The 12,259-nt window shown below is 37.3% G+C and overlaps 1 protein-coding gene across 3 annotated transcripts in view; it reads left to right on the top strand.

The window, feature by feature from the left end:
* Window positions 1-12,259, top strand: part of EVC2 (EvC ciliary complex subunit 2) — a 79,171-nt gene that overhangs the window by 37,858 nt on the left and 29,054 nt on the right. For all 3 annotated transcript variants that reach the window (XM_062575326.1, XM_062575328.1, XM_062575327.1), the window contains exons 10-12: window positions 955-1,279; window positions 5,201-5,440; window positions 7,538-7,713. In XM_062575326.1, coding sequence (XP_062431310.1) covers window positions 955-1,279; window positions 5,201-5,440; window positions 7,538-7,713 — 741 coding nt within the window. The remainder of the gene's footprint in view (window positions 1-954; window positions 1,280-5,200; window positions 5,441-7,537; window positions 7,714-12,259) is intronic.

The following is a 12,259-nucleotide window of genomic DNA, read 5'->3' on the forward strand; positions in this document are numbered from 1 at the left end:
AATCTTCCCAACACTTTGGGAATTTACTGAAATTTATTCTAAGATTTACTTACAGAACAAATCAAATCAATAATTTAGCTTATCTAAAAAAAAAGAATTAATTTAAACTGGATTTAAGATGTTGATAGTGTGTATTGTAGTTCTCTAAGAAATCATTGTATACTGCATCTGCACACAGAAGCATACAGTATTATGTGTTCAGGTATTTTGGCATGCAGGGGCAAAAAAAATCTAATCCTCCAGTCCTGAATTGAGTGCACAAAACTACAGAATTTATAGTAGATATGTACTGTGTGAAATGAGAATAATTGTCCTTCCAATTTATTTAACTCTAATGGTAAGTGAGAATCTCTTCATATGCAACATGACATTTGCTGTCTTTCTTAAGAAGTCTTGTATTTCTCTGTGGTTTTAATCTCTTTATTAACTTTCATTAGAGTATGGATACAACCATTTTAATTTGTTTATGTTAGTAAGTAGTTAAACAGTCTTTCCTCTTCTGTGTAGAGAAAGGAATATATGACAGCAGAACAGGAAGCAGTAGTGCACTAGTATAAATGGGTCAGTGAGCTTAGAATTATTTTACAAAATCAGCAGAATTTATAGTCTGTTCAGATACACACTCCATCTGCAATGTGCTTCTCACCAGAATTGTTCTTTGTAGGATGCTTATGTTTGCCTTTGAACTAAGGGAAGTTTTGAGTTCTAAAGAAAAGCTTTCTAAATGGAATGTTAGAATATTCATATGTCATTGAAGTAACTGTAGCAGAAGTTGACTCACTCTGCTTTTTAATGAATGATTATTTTCATGATTAATAGGCTCATGTGCTGTGATATTCCTGTGCTTCACTGCCGTTTGATTTCATGATTTTGAGTGAATCTATATATCCTTGGTTTATGGTGGGAATTTTCTGTAGTCTCAGACTTCAGACAGTCCTGATTGCCTCTCAACAGCTTGGAGGTCACCAGCCTGACTCGGGCAGATGCTGATTTGGAGGCATATCGAATGCAGATGTGTAAGGAAGTGATTGCTATGATGATGAAGAACATGGTTTTCAGTCACAACCTCTTTCCTCATGTGGAGAAGAGGATGAGTTCAGTTTTCAAAAAGCAGTTTCTTGCCATGGAGAAAGAGATTCAGGAAGAGTATGAAAGGAAGATGGTGGCTTTAACAGCTGAATGTAATCTGGAAACTAGGAAAAAAATGGAGGCTCAACACCAGAAAGAAAGAGCTGCAAATGAGGAGGCTGAAGAATTAATGAAAAAAATGAATGAAAAGGTAAATCTGATATGAAATCAACATACTTTGCATGATACGTTGTTTTTGTATTTATGGTTTTTCTTTTAGACTACTGTGGCTGAACTGTACCCTTACAAGACTAAAGAGAAAAGCTGCACAATGTTAAATAACTGTGTTTGCAAGTTCAAGTGTAATAATTTGTCATTAGCAAGAAGCTATGTATTTTATTTTACCAGAACAATGAAACTTTCTGAAGAGAATCTGTGACACCTAAAAGCCAAAGATCATCCTTACCCTGAATTTTTTGTATATTCAAACCATTGTGAAACAAGAACTTTTATGATTTATTATTTTGTACTGCAGTGGTCCTTAGGAGCTCCAGAAGTTTTTCAGTCTAATTAAAAAGGCTGCAATATATATTTTTATGTTGCAGTAATGAGAATGTAAGCTCAATCAAGGGCTAATTTCCCCCAGAATGAGTGAAGACAAGCAAAATGATCCTATAGATTCTAGGCAGAGCTGGTGGTTGACTCCTGCTGGAAATAGCCTCTGGAGAGTAGTGAGATAAACTAATTCAAGGCAGAATATAATTCTTTATAAGCTTAGCATCTCCCTTTAAGTAAAAATTTAGTGCTTATGTATGTCGCTATCATTCAAAGATCTCTCTCTGAAACTTAAGCATCACTGCTCAGGATTTCCTGGGTGGTCACTAGCTGGAAGTGGAGTCTGGGTCATCTGACTACCAGTCCAGCCTCCCCTCTACAAAATCATGCTCCATTTGTCCATGTCATTTTTCAAGAATATCGAATTTTTACGATAAAACTGGTTGATTTTTCATGTTCTTTTAGGCTTTGCATATTTCACCTTTGTAAACTTGTTAATGTAGAGTCTCCAAATTACTGTTTCATGCTTATCTAATCTGATAATTCAGATTAAGAGGATGGCTTGGTGGGAGTAAGTATTACGGTTCATTATTTACTGGTGAGGCATTGCTTCTGCAACGCAAATGTGATACATAGGTATTGAATGTGACACTGTCGAGGTTCCAGCTGTCCATTTCATTTGGGTTATAAGGACAAAGTAATTCATTGCGGGAGTATATTTCCTTAGCCAGCATGTTTGTGTATGCTGTTTTATAGACATTATTGAAGTTTTTAGCCTTCTGTAAAAAACCAAAAAACAAACCAACATGATTTCTTACTGTTTGCAAACAGTATACCTGTAATTGCTTAGGACTTTATGACAATTCAGGATAACAGCTTTGAGTAATTACTTTGCTGAGGGTATGTCCCATCAAAGATACTATAGTATGCTGAGGTTGTCTGGAAGAACAGATTTATCAAACTGTTTTGTGGAGAAAATTGAGACTACAAGGTTATGTGAGTCAGCTGAAGTTCTTTGAGGTTTCCAGATGAATTTTAAATTGTGCTAGCAGGGAACATTCAAATATCCATTGGTTAGGAACATCCTGAGCTAGAGGTGCTAGAAAATCAGAGGCAGTAGGGAGGGAGGGAGAGTAAAGCAAAAAATCATTGGAATCTATGAAAAATGATTTTTTAACTTCCCTGGAACCTGGGTGAAAAGGACAGGTTAGAGAAGTCACCTGAAGTACTCCAAAGTCATGAAGGAGCTGAAGGTGAAAGGAGAAGCAAGGTAGCCTGGAAATAAGAAAGAAAGGAGGGTAGATTCCTCCATCTAGCCTACTCTTTAGTTGTATCTGACAGTAAAACTCAGGAAAGTAGTTTTCAGGAATGTTCCGTATTGACCAAATTCTGATAGGAGAAGAATTAATTGCAGTTTAGTGCTTCTGAAAATCTCAACCTACAGTGTTTTTGATTCCTTCTGTTTCAGAGAAGAGAAAGGTGTATATTTTGTTTCTGGCCTGTGTTGCTGGCTGAGGCATATTTCCTCAAGCAAACATGAGTAATTTCTCATTTGAACTCCGATGTGGGACTTAGGGGCTGCCCTTGCTAAGAGCATTTCTTTTCTTTTCTTTTTTTTTTTTTTTCTTTTTTATTCCCTCTTCATGAGTCTGTGGTTTAATGTTTGCAGAAAAGGAGACAAGGAAAATTATTTACTTGAAGTTAATGATTGACTTTTTTTAAAAAAAACCCAAATTATAGCTGCTGCTAAAGGGACATCTGCGAGTTGTGTTGTTGTGAAAATTTCTGTCCCCTCTCCCCCTCCATCTTAACAGAGGCTCTTAGTATCCAAAACTATTTTCTAGCAATAACTGGGGGGAATTCAGGCAGTCCTGAAAGTGACTGTAAGTCCTGACAATGGCAAATGTGTGCATTTTTTTTTCAATCTATCACTTGCATTTTAATTAAACTACTCTTTGGTGGTTTTTAAGGATTCCTAAGCTGAATTGTGTGCCTGTCTCCTCCTAGGTCATTTTATACTCTTCTTGCTCTTCTTTGGGCACATTTGTCAACATTATTGTTGAAGAGCAGTACAGCAGGTTGAGTAAGTACTCAAATGCTTCACCACTGCAGCTCTGCCTCCTAACCACTTTTTTTTATCAAAATGGATTTATTCAGTGCCAAGAAAGATGGTTTTGGTCTGGTGTGATCAAGCAGTGCCCTTGCAAGTCATTCTCTGAAGCTAACAATGATGAGCAACAAAATTGCCCATTTGTGGTGGCAGAGCAGAACTTAAATGCCAAATTTACCATGCATTCATATGATAAATACATTGCTTCTCTTACAGAAGAGTAATAATGATGATCTAATTAAATAAAGAAAAAAATGTAGTGTTTATATTAATCCTACATGGTCTCTTATGGTAGTGTAGGAGGAAGACAATGTATTGATGTAATTTTTATTTCATGTTGATATTTGGTTGCCTCTTGTGCTCTGGTGGTAAGTGGTGATGCTGCTGTACCAGCTGCGCAGAGCTCTCCTGGTGTAGTGCTCACCCTTTGCTGGGAAATACATTAATTGCTGTTACAGCAGCACAGCCCTCGCCTTCTCAGGTGTTGCCTCCTTCTCCAAGAGATGGAGTATATATTTAATTTCACAGGTAGTGAGTTCTGACACTGACGTTGTTGTGGTTATTTGCTGTCCAGAGAACAATGCCGAAAGCAGACTGTATATTACTGCCTTTTTGATTAATTAAGTTTCACCTGCGGTGTGCCTCCGTGGGAATGAGGGGTGATGCAGGCAGTTTTCAGTGCAGAGGACAATTCTCCATAGATAAACAGCATGAAATTTAGAACAAGATCAACATAACTACTGTTAGGTGGCTCTGCTGGCATAAGAAACTTTCTTTGCTCTGTAGGTCGTGTATGTTTTGATTTTAAAATGAGTTTATACCATCTGAGATTAAAACTATGAATATTTAAGTCTTGTTGGAGAACTATGAGAAAGTATTTCTTGCAAAGAAGCTTTTAAATTAATTGCCATTAATTCTGTTTCGTTGTTGTAACTCTAACCTGATGCTCTTGGATTAATTTGTAGGAATCAATAGATAAAGTAGTTCCTGCTGGTGTAAAGAACTTTTAAAGATTTGGAGTGTAATAGATTTTTCTGATTTATATTGTTTAAAAATGTATGCTTATTGCTATTTCATTACCCTGATTTATATAACTATGTTCAGTTTTAATAAGATTTCAGAATTGATGAAGCCTAAGAAATACATTTTGTATATAGTCGGTTTGTGTTGAATCTCAAGCAGTTTTGTACAATTTATCTTAAAGAATGCTTCCTCAATTCTAAAAGCTTTCATTATGCCTTGGAAATGTTACTTGGATTGCAGATTGAATGTTGTACAGCCCACTTCATAATGAACTTATGAAAAACATGAAAATGTACATTGACTTAGCATTAGAGTTCATTCAAATCTTAAATGACAGTAATCAGAGTATGCATGGAATATATATGAGCTAGAAACAATGAAATTTTAAAATATGTTGAATACTGAGAATCACTTCAGATTTATTAATTTCTCTCATCTCTGCAGCCAGCGGTAGAATACAGAAGTCTTCTGGATAGACTTCACAGACTGGAGCAGGACCACTTGAAAAGGTTTCTTCTGGTAAAGCAGGAGGAATATTTTGTGAAGGCTTATAGACAGCTGGCTATTTCCAGGAGAAAGGAGCTGCATAACATCTTTTTTACACAGATAACAAATGCCATTTTCAAGGGAGAACTGAGGTTAGAAGCAGCTAAAATACTAGTGCAAGATTACTCTAAAATACAGGTAATAGGATAATAATTCCATTCCTAACTTAATGACAGAGTACAAATCAACAGCAGCTTTTAGGAAATGTTTTGGAAAATGTCTGCACTCACAGGCCTAAAAGATATTATCCCTGTTTTATCACTTTTCTAACTGATTTTCATAGAAATAATACAGAAAAGTATAACGTCATCGTTGTGCACATTTAGACATCTAAACAACAGTGTATTAATGCACTTTTACCAATTTCTTCTACAATGATAAGAGTTAAATGTTTTTGCCATGGCATTATGTACTTGATGCTGCCTTTCATATTCACGAATAATATTTGCAAAGCACCCAAGTGCTAAAAGCTTATCTTTGCTCAGAGAAGATGAGAGTAAGAGATCAATTGCATCCTGCAGCAGAAGTAAGTCTGAAACAATGTCTACAGCTTGCAAAGGGAGACTGTGATTTAGAAATTCCCAATTTTGGTGTGAATATTTTGGTATGCCTGTACACCTTGGAGCTCTGCAGAGGCTATCCTAGCTCCTGGAAGCTCTGTTGGTGCAGCTCTGCTTGGGAGCCCATCCCACAGTGTGTTCAAAGAGCAGATCTGTGCTCTTGGGGGCAGGTTTAGCTCAGTTGGTTAGAGTGTGCTGCTGCTAATGCCAAGGTCGCGGGTTCAGTCCCCATATGGGCTACGCTGAGGGTTGGACTAGGTGATCTCCAGAGGTCCCTTCCAACCTTACTGTTCTATGATAACTCATGCAGCAAATTTCTGGTTCCAGATCTGCTGTGGCTGGTGTTAACGGGGACCTCAGCATACTGTAGGGATACCAAGTGCCATTTTCAAAAGTAATTTAGGCCATGTAAAGAGACAGAAGCAACACACAGACATTTTCAAAACATGCTAGGCATCAACTAGTTTTCCACACTTCAGAAGATATACTGAACCTGCAGTCCAAATCTGTAGATTACTGAAATTTTGATACATGCAAAGTGCTAATGCTTTGTATTTTAAGGGGTTGAGTATCTGCAGCTTACATGGTGGGAAATGCTGAGGAAGAGTATGATCAGGACTTCAGTTTTGTTTCTGGTTACATTTTAAGTCTCTTGCAACACAGTAGTTTGTGTTGTTTCCTAGAAGGAGTTTTTATTCAGTGTGTGTTGGAAACTAGTGTTCTAGATTTCAGAAATTTTGGGGATTGTTATTCTGGCTGCTTCTTAAAGAAAAGCATGTGATTATTGCTCTTTTTTATGTTGTTGTCATATGTCAAAAGGGTAACAAGTTGAAATCCTGGAGGTTACAGAGCAACGTTTGGAAAGTAGGTGTCAGAACTTTCTTTTGCAGGGCCCACTCCTAAAGTCAGATTCACTATCAAATCTCAGTGTCAAAGAGCCCCGTGTGGGCCATTAACGGATGTAGGTGCAACATATGCTTGTGCAAAAGACTGCTGAGTACACAGGGAAAGATAGGGCATGTGTGAAAAAACCGCTGAGGATATTTCAGCTGTCTAGATGTTGGCCACCTGAGTAGCTGACTTTGTCTTAGTCACCTGCCTCTAGCAGAGTGTCTGCCACTGACCATCCTGAGTCCATCTCCGTTCTCTACCAGACCAACTTCTTAGGTATCTCAACCCTTCCCATTCCCCACTGTTGCCCTGTGTTTGGAAGCTCCTGGCTTGCTTACCTGCTTTTTTAGGTGTATACTATCCCGAAACACTCAGTAGGAAAACGCCTAACTTGAAACTAAAAAATTCTACCTTTTAGCAGATCACCTAGAAGTCAGACTCAGCTCAACATTTCCTAAAATACCTTAAAATCCTCCTAGCAGAGCCTGAAACTGGGATATACTTATGCACAGGTGGTTTAATTAGTTAGGAGAGTGTGCATTACACTGAGGGCTAAGTACTCATGCCAAAACCTGAAAATATTGTTGTGTTTCATTGAAATAACAGTACTAATTTGACATGATCATTAGATTTAAATTGATATAAGCGCATTGTTTTTCATTTGTAAGATCTGTTTAACTTTGCCCTATTAATGTACAAATTTGGTCTAACTGCTACTTATAGGTGATAGTTGAATTTAACATTGCATCTAATTAGATATTTTTGTTCATATTCTTTCCTGTAGGGAGACATTGAAGATCTAATGGATTTTTTGCAAGCCAGTAAGAAGTGTCATCTGAATGGAAGATTTGCTTACAGAGAATGCCTTATAAGTAAGGTACAGTTATGGGATTCTCAAGCCTCTGCTCTTATAAATGCAGCAGCAAGCCAGATACCAAGTCTCATTAATAAGATGGAAAGGCAAGTATCTCAACTGTTCCTGGCAGCTGTATTGCACAGCAGTGTTACCTGGATGACAACAGAGTCATCTTCAAAAGTCTTTTTGTCTATGTTACCTAGCAGGAATAGTGTGTAAAATGTATCTGTTATTTTTAATATTAATTCTGATAGAATATTTTCTAATGATTGCTATATTACTTAGTATCTCAGCATATGTGCTTTATGTGTGTGCTCGCTTTGTACAGTGTGTAGATGAATTACTGGGAACATGTATAGATATGTTATTAATTCTGACTTCAGTGTGAACCACCTTCATCTAACAGTCCAAATATCTTTATACATCAATTCCTCAGGTAAACAGTCACGTGAAAAGTCTTACAAAGTCAGTAGGAATACATACCAGTGAAGGTCATGCATTAGGGTTCTTTATACATGAATGTCTGGTCTTAGCAGGAAAGGCGATTTAGATTCACTTGCAATTGAACATGTTTGTGAGGAGCTGGATGTACAGTCTCGAGCTGGAATGCAAAACACTTTCTAAAGTAGCTATATCCACAGTTGACTAAGTTTGTAAATAATGTGACTGGGGAGGATCTTGACTAGCAGAGAAGACACCTGTTGCAGAGAATATTTAAAAGCAAAAGTTCAATGAAGTAAAAAGTGGACCTGGAAATGGACTGTTGTTAAACATTCATTTAACTAATTTGGGAAATCTTACAGGTACAGGCTAATTTGAATAGTCCATGGGGGGATGCTTGTAGAAGTGCTCATAGACAAGGGAGAGAGAGAGAAGTGGTGACTTACTGGAGATTGAGGTGACGATTTGGAGCTCTGAGAGAGAACTCAACGCTGGCACCCAGAGGACTGTGGCATCTCCTACTCTGGCACATGGAGAAATTATTGAGGAGCCTGCCAGGAGAGCAGAATATGTTGCTGGTCAGGAAAGCAAGTTACTACTGTTAGTGTTGTTCTTGGGCTTATATGTTTATTTATATATTTTAGACATTTATATTAGTACCAATCACTGGCAACAGTGAGAGATAGCACTGTATCAATATGCAGTCTTTGCCTGTTTTCTTTTTCTTTTCATGATGTTGGCTTAAATTAAAAGTAATATAATTTAACAAAACAGGAAGCCTAATAAGAGCTACCAAAGAGTGTATCAGTTGTATCTCTTGACATGATAAACTAACCTGACTGATTTGTGTAACCTTCACTTGCTCTTCCTGATTATCTTATTTGCCTCTTCCTTATTGGAATCATCCCCTAACTTTAGTCTCAAGATCTATGGATCACAGATTGAGTCTTCCAGCATGCCTGCTCTGCCTTGCGTACGTTGCTAAAGTCTGCAGCAGAGTGACTCAAAAACAAAAATAACTCCTTCGGCATAGAAGATACAATGCAATTAAAAAAAACTTCCACTAGGAGTTTCCTTCCATCAGTTCATACCTCTTTGGAATCAGATTATAAGAAATATTCTGAGATGTTTTCGCAGATGTGGTTATGTGAAAATCCTTCATGAAGAACTCTTATCAGACCCTCATCTCTGTGCATCCATTGCTACAAATCATAGCAGTGAACAACTGAGATTTCTCAAGCTGAAAAAATAGCTTGAATTTGTTGTTTAATGTTGATCATTGCAGATCAGATCAACCATAGAATAGAGAGAGAAGTTCAAGTATTAGAAATCCAAGATCTTGTGCATCTCATCCCAAAAGGTGTATTATAGTAAGTTAGTTACTTGTACTAAAACCAAAAAAACACACAAAAAAACCAACCCCCACCCCTACAAAACAGCAAAGAAATCCCTGCAAGCATCATTACCAATATCAAAAAGTAAATCCTCTAACATTCCCCTCTCAGACTTTTCTGAGTCCGCAGTAGCTATAGTATTTAGTGGACAAAGGAAAAGCAGCCATAGCTGAAGAGAAGTTAGTGCAAGAGAGTTCACACCTGACTTTGTGGGAGTAGACCTAATTCTCACACTCAAAGCTGCAAAGAAATGTACAGGCAGATTTAGTAAGGAGTAAAACTAAGGGAAACCTGCCCTAGCTCCCTTTCCCAGCCACTGTAGCACAATGCAGAGCAAACGTGAGACTGTGAAATACTCTTTCCTCTTTCTCCTCCACAGTCAAATCATGGCTGCATCCAAAGGAATTTCCCTCTGCCTTAAAAACTGACTACCTGAAAAGCTAGGTATTTTTGTATACTTTTGTAAACTGAAGTATCCAAGTCTAAACCTAGAGGAAGTTGTAACATATAATAGGTGGGCTTGAATTTCAATTTTTTATTATAAAATTATTTAGGGAATATTTACAGATTGGATCCTTCAAATTTGAGCAGTAAGAGAAGTCTGATCCTATTCTATAGGATAATCTGTTGATTTTTTTCAATCTAGCATTGAATTTGCTCATGTAAATAGATATGCAGATCTTAGTCAAATGTTTCTAGTTTTGATAATGTTTGATAATGAGAAAAAGTGTGGATTAGATATTCCACAAATAAAAAGACTCAGGAGCACATAAACCAGCACATATATGATGTGGGCAGAGGACTTTCAGAAATGCAGCGGAATAGGATTTTTAAAATATATCAGGTAGGAAGGAAATTTCAAATTAACTTAGAAAAGATTCTGTGATGTCAGGTATAAGGAGCTTCTTGGTTATGAAATTAAAATCAAAGCGAAACAGTTCTTGGGTGGTAGTGAACATTTTAAATGAGATAGAGCAGCCAGAGTTTTCAATCTGGGCTTTCTGAAGACAGCATTTAAATAAAAGGTCCCATTTGTCAGAGCTGGCTGTGGATACTCAGTGCCTTTTGGAAATCGAATCTAGTCTGCAGTGCCAAAATGCAGGAAAACAAGTCTAAAAATATAACCCATAATGATAGTTTTCTAGGTGTCTACAGCTAGGCTGTTTATCTTTTTCCTTGAAGAAAAGCATGGTGAATAAATGGGCAGAAAGGCAGCACTTCAGGCAGTATTTATCCAAGTGTTGGTCCAGTAATGCTGATGGGTCCTGGGGACCTGCAGAAGCAGTGGGATTCTTGGCATTCTGGAGCTAGGGCAGCTCTAGCGCCTTGTGTCATTCTGCTGCCAGCATCTGCTCTTTCACACCAAGTTTCCTTCCTTTTTTTGGCTTCTTAAAAACTTGATCCAGTTCTGCTAATTCATTACGTGTAAAGAACTCAACATCCTTCATAAATCTCTCTTGAAATTTCAATTTTTATAAGATATCAAGTGTTTCTTTTGAGCTGTATTTTTAAAGTAGGCAGTTGATCATCTTTGACATAAAAGATCAAAGCAAAACATATTTTATTGGTCTCTTAGTATTACTCTGAATATTCTGCATTTATGTGGACCTTTTATAATCAAGGTAGTTTTTTGAACAGTCTTGCTGGACCTTTCAGGGAGCAGGTATTTTTAAGCTAACGCTGCTGGTAGTACTGCATCAATATGATGTTTTCTAATAATCTCTTACAACATCTTCTCATTGTACCTTTGTATGTAATTAGTAACCTTGAATTATTTCTGCAAGATTATATTTGCAAGTTGCTAGTTCAGCAGAGTTAAATCCTGAAGTATCTGAGGTGCGGTAATGTGAGTGTCATCTTGCAGACAATCTCTGTATTCATCTCTCGTATGATTCAACCAACTGTCCAGATTGGTGCAACTTTTCTACTTCTGCCTTATGTTTCAATGACAACTCCTTCCCCTCCCTTCTGTAGCCTTCCCAAAGCATTCTTGCTTTGCTAAGGTCCAGCCCTCTTTTTCCTAAACCACTTCACACCCTCATTTTTTATCCTTAGGGAGCTGTCTCTACTGTATCAAATGCTTTTGCTTACCTGTGTCCTTCACTGCCCATTTTCTCCTAAACTTGTCAGCTTTTGTTCATTACAGAGAAGTTAAGTCATTGCAGAGAAATCTAATTGACCTACAATACCAGCTGCTGTTGGCCACCTATTTCACCTTGTATTTTCCATGAGGCCCACAGCATTTGGGAGGATCTTATCTTATCTTATCATTACTTCAACATTCTCCTTGTTCAAAGGCATTAAACTGAAACCTGCACATTTTTTTGGCAATTAGATGTCTAGTATGCTGAGACCATGCAGTTTGTCATTCAGTCTGTACTGTTTTACTCTTCTCCTCATCGCTCCTTTTATTTTGTATTTCAGTTCATAGTCCTTTGGGAACAGGGTATCTTTTAATTTTAATAGAGTAGTTGTTTTTACACCATAAATGCAGAAATGTGGAAAAGCCAGAAATGCAGGTCTCGTGATGTAACTGAACCTTCAAAGTATTAACTTAATGCTCCTAAACGTAAGTCGCTGTGCAAACTCCTATAGACTTCTGTGGGGCTAGGATTTCACCCATTATTTTTGTTATATGGTTTTCTAAATAGAGAGATGGGTCTTACAGAACTACATCACTTACAGTTTGAGCTGTGGGCATGTTAGATGCCCAAATAAATCAACAACTTGAAACTAAAATAATGTGGACTTTTCTTTATCCTAGGTATAGGTTGGTGTTTATATCATCTTCCAGTCACTTGCATGTTGTATGGGT

Source organism: Rhea pennata, chromosome 4 (genome assembly GCF_028389875.1).
Source record: "Rhea pennata isolate bPtePen1 chromosome 4, bPtePen1.pri, whole genome shotgun sequence".
Taxonomy (NCBI): domain Eukaryota; kingdom Metazoa; phylum Chordata; class Aves; order Rheiformes; family Rheidae; genus Rhea; species Rhea pennata.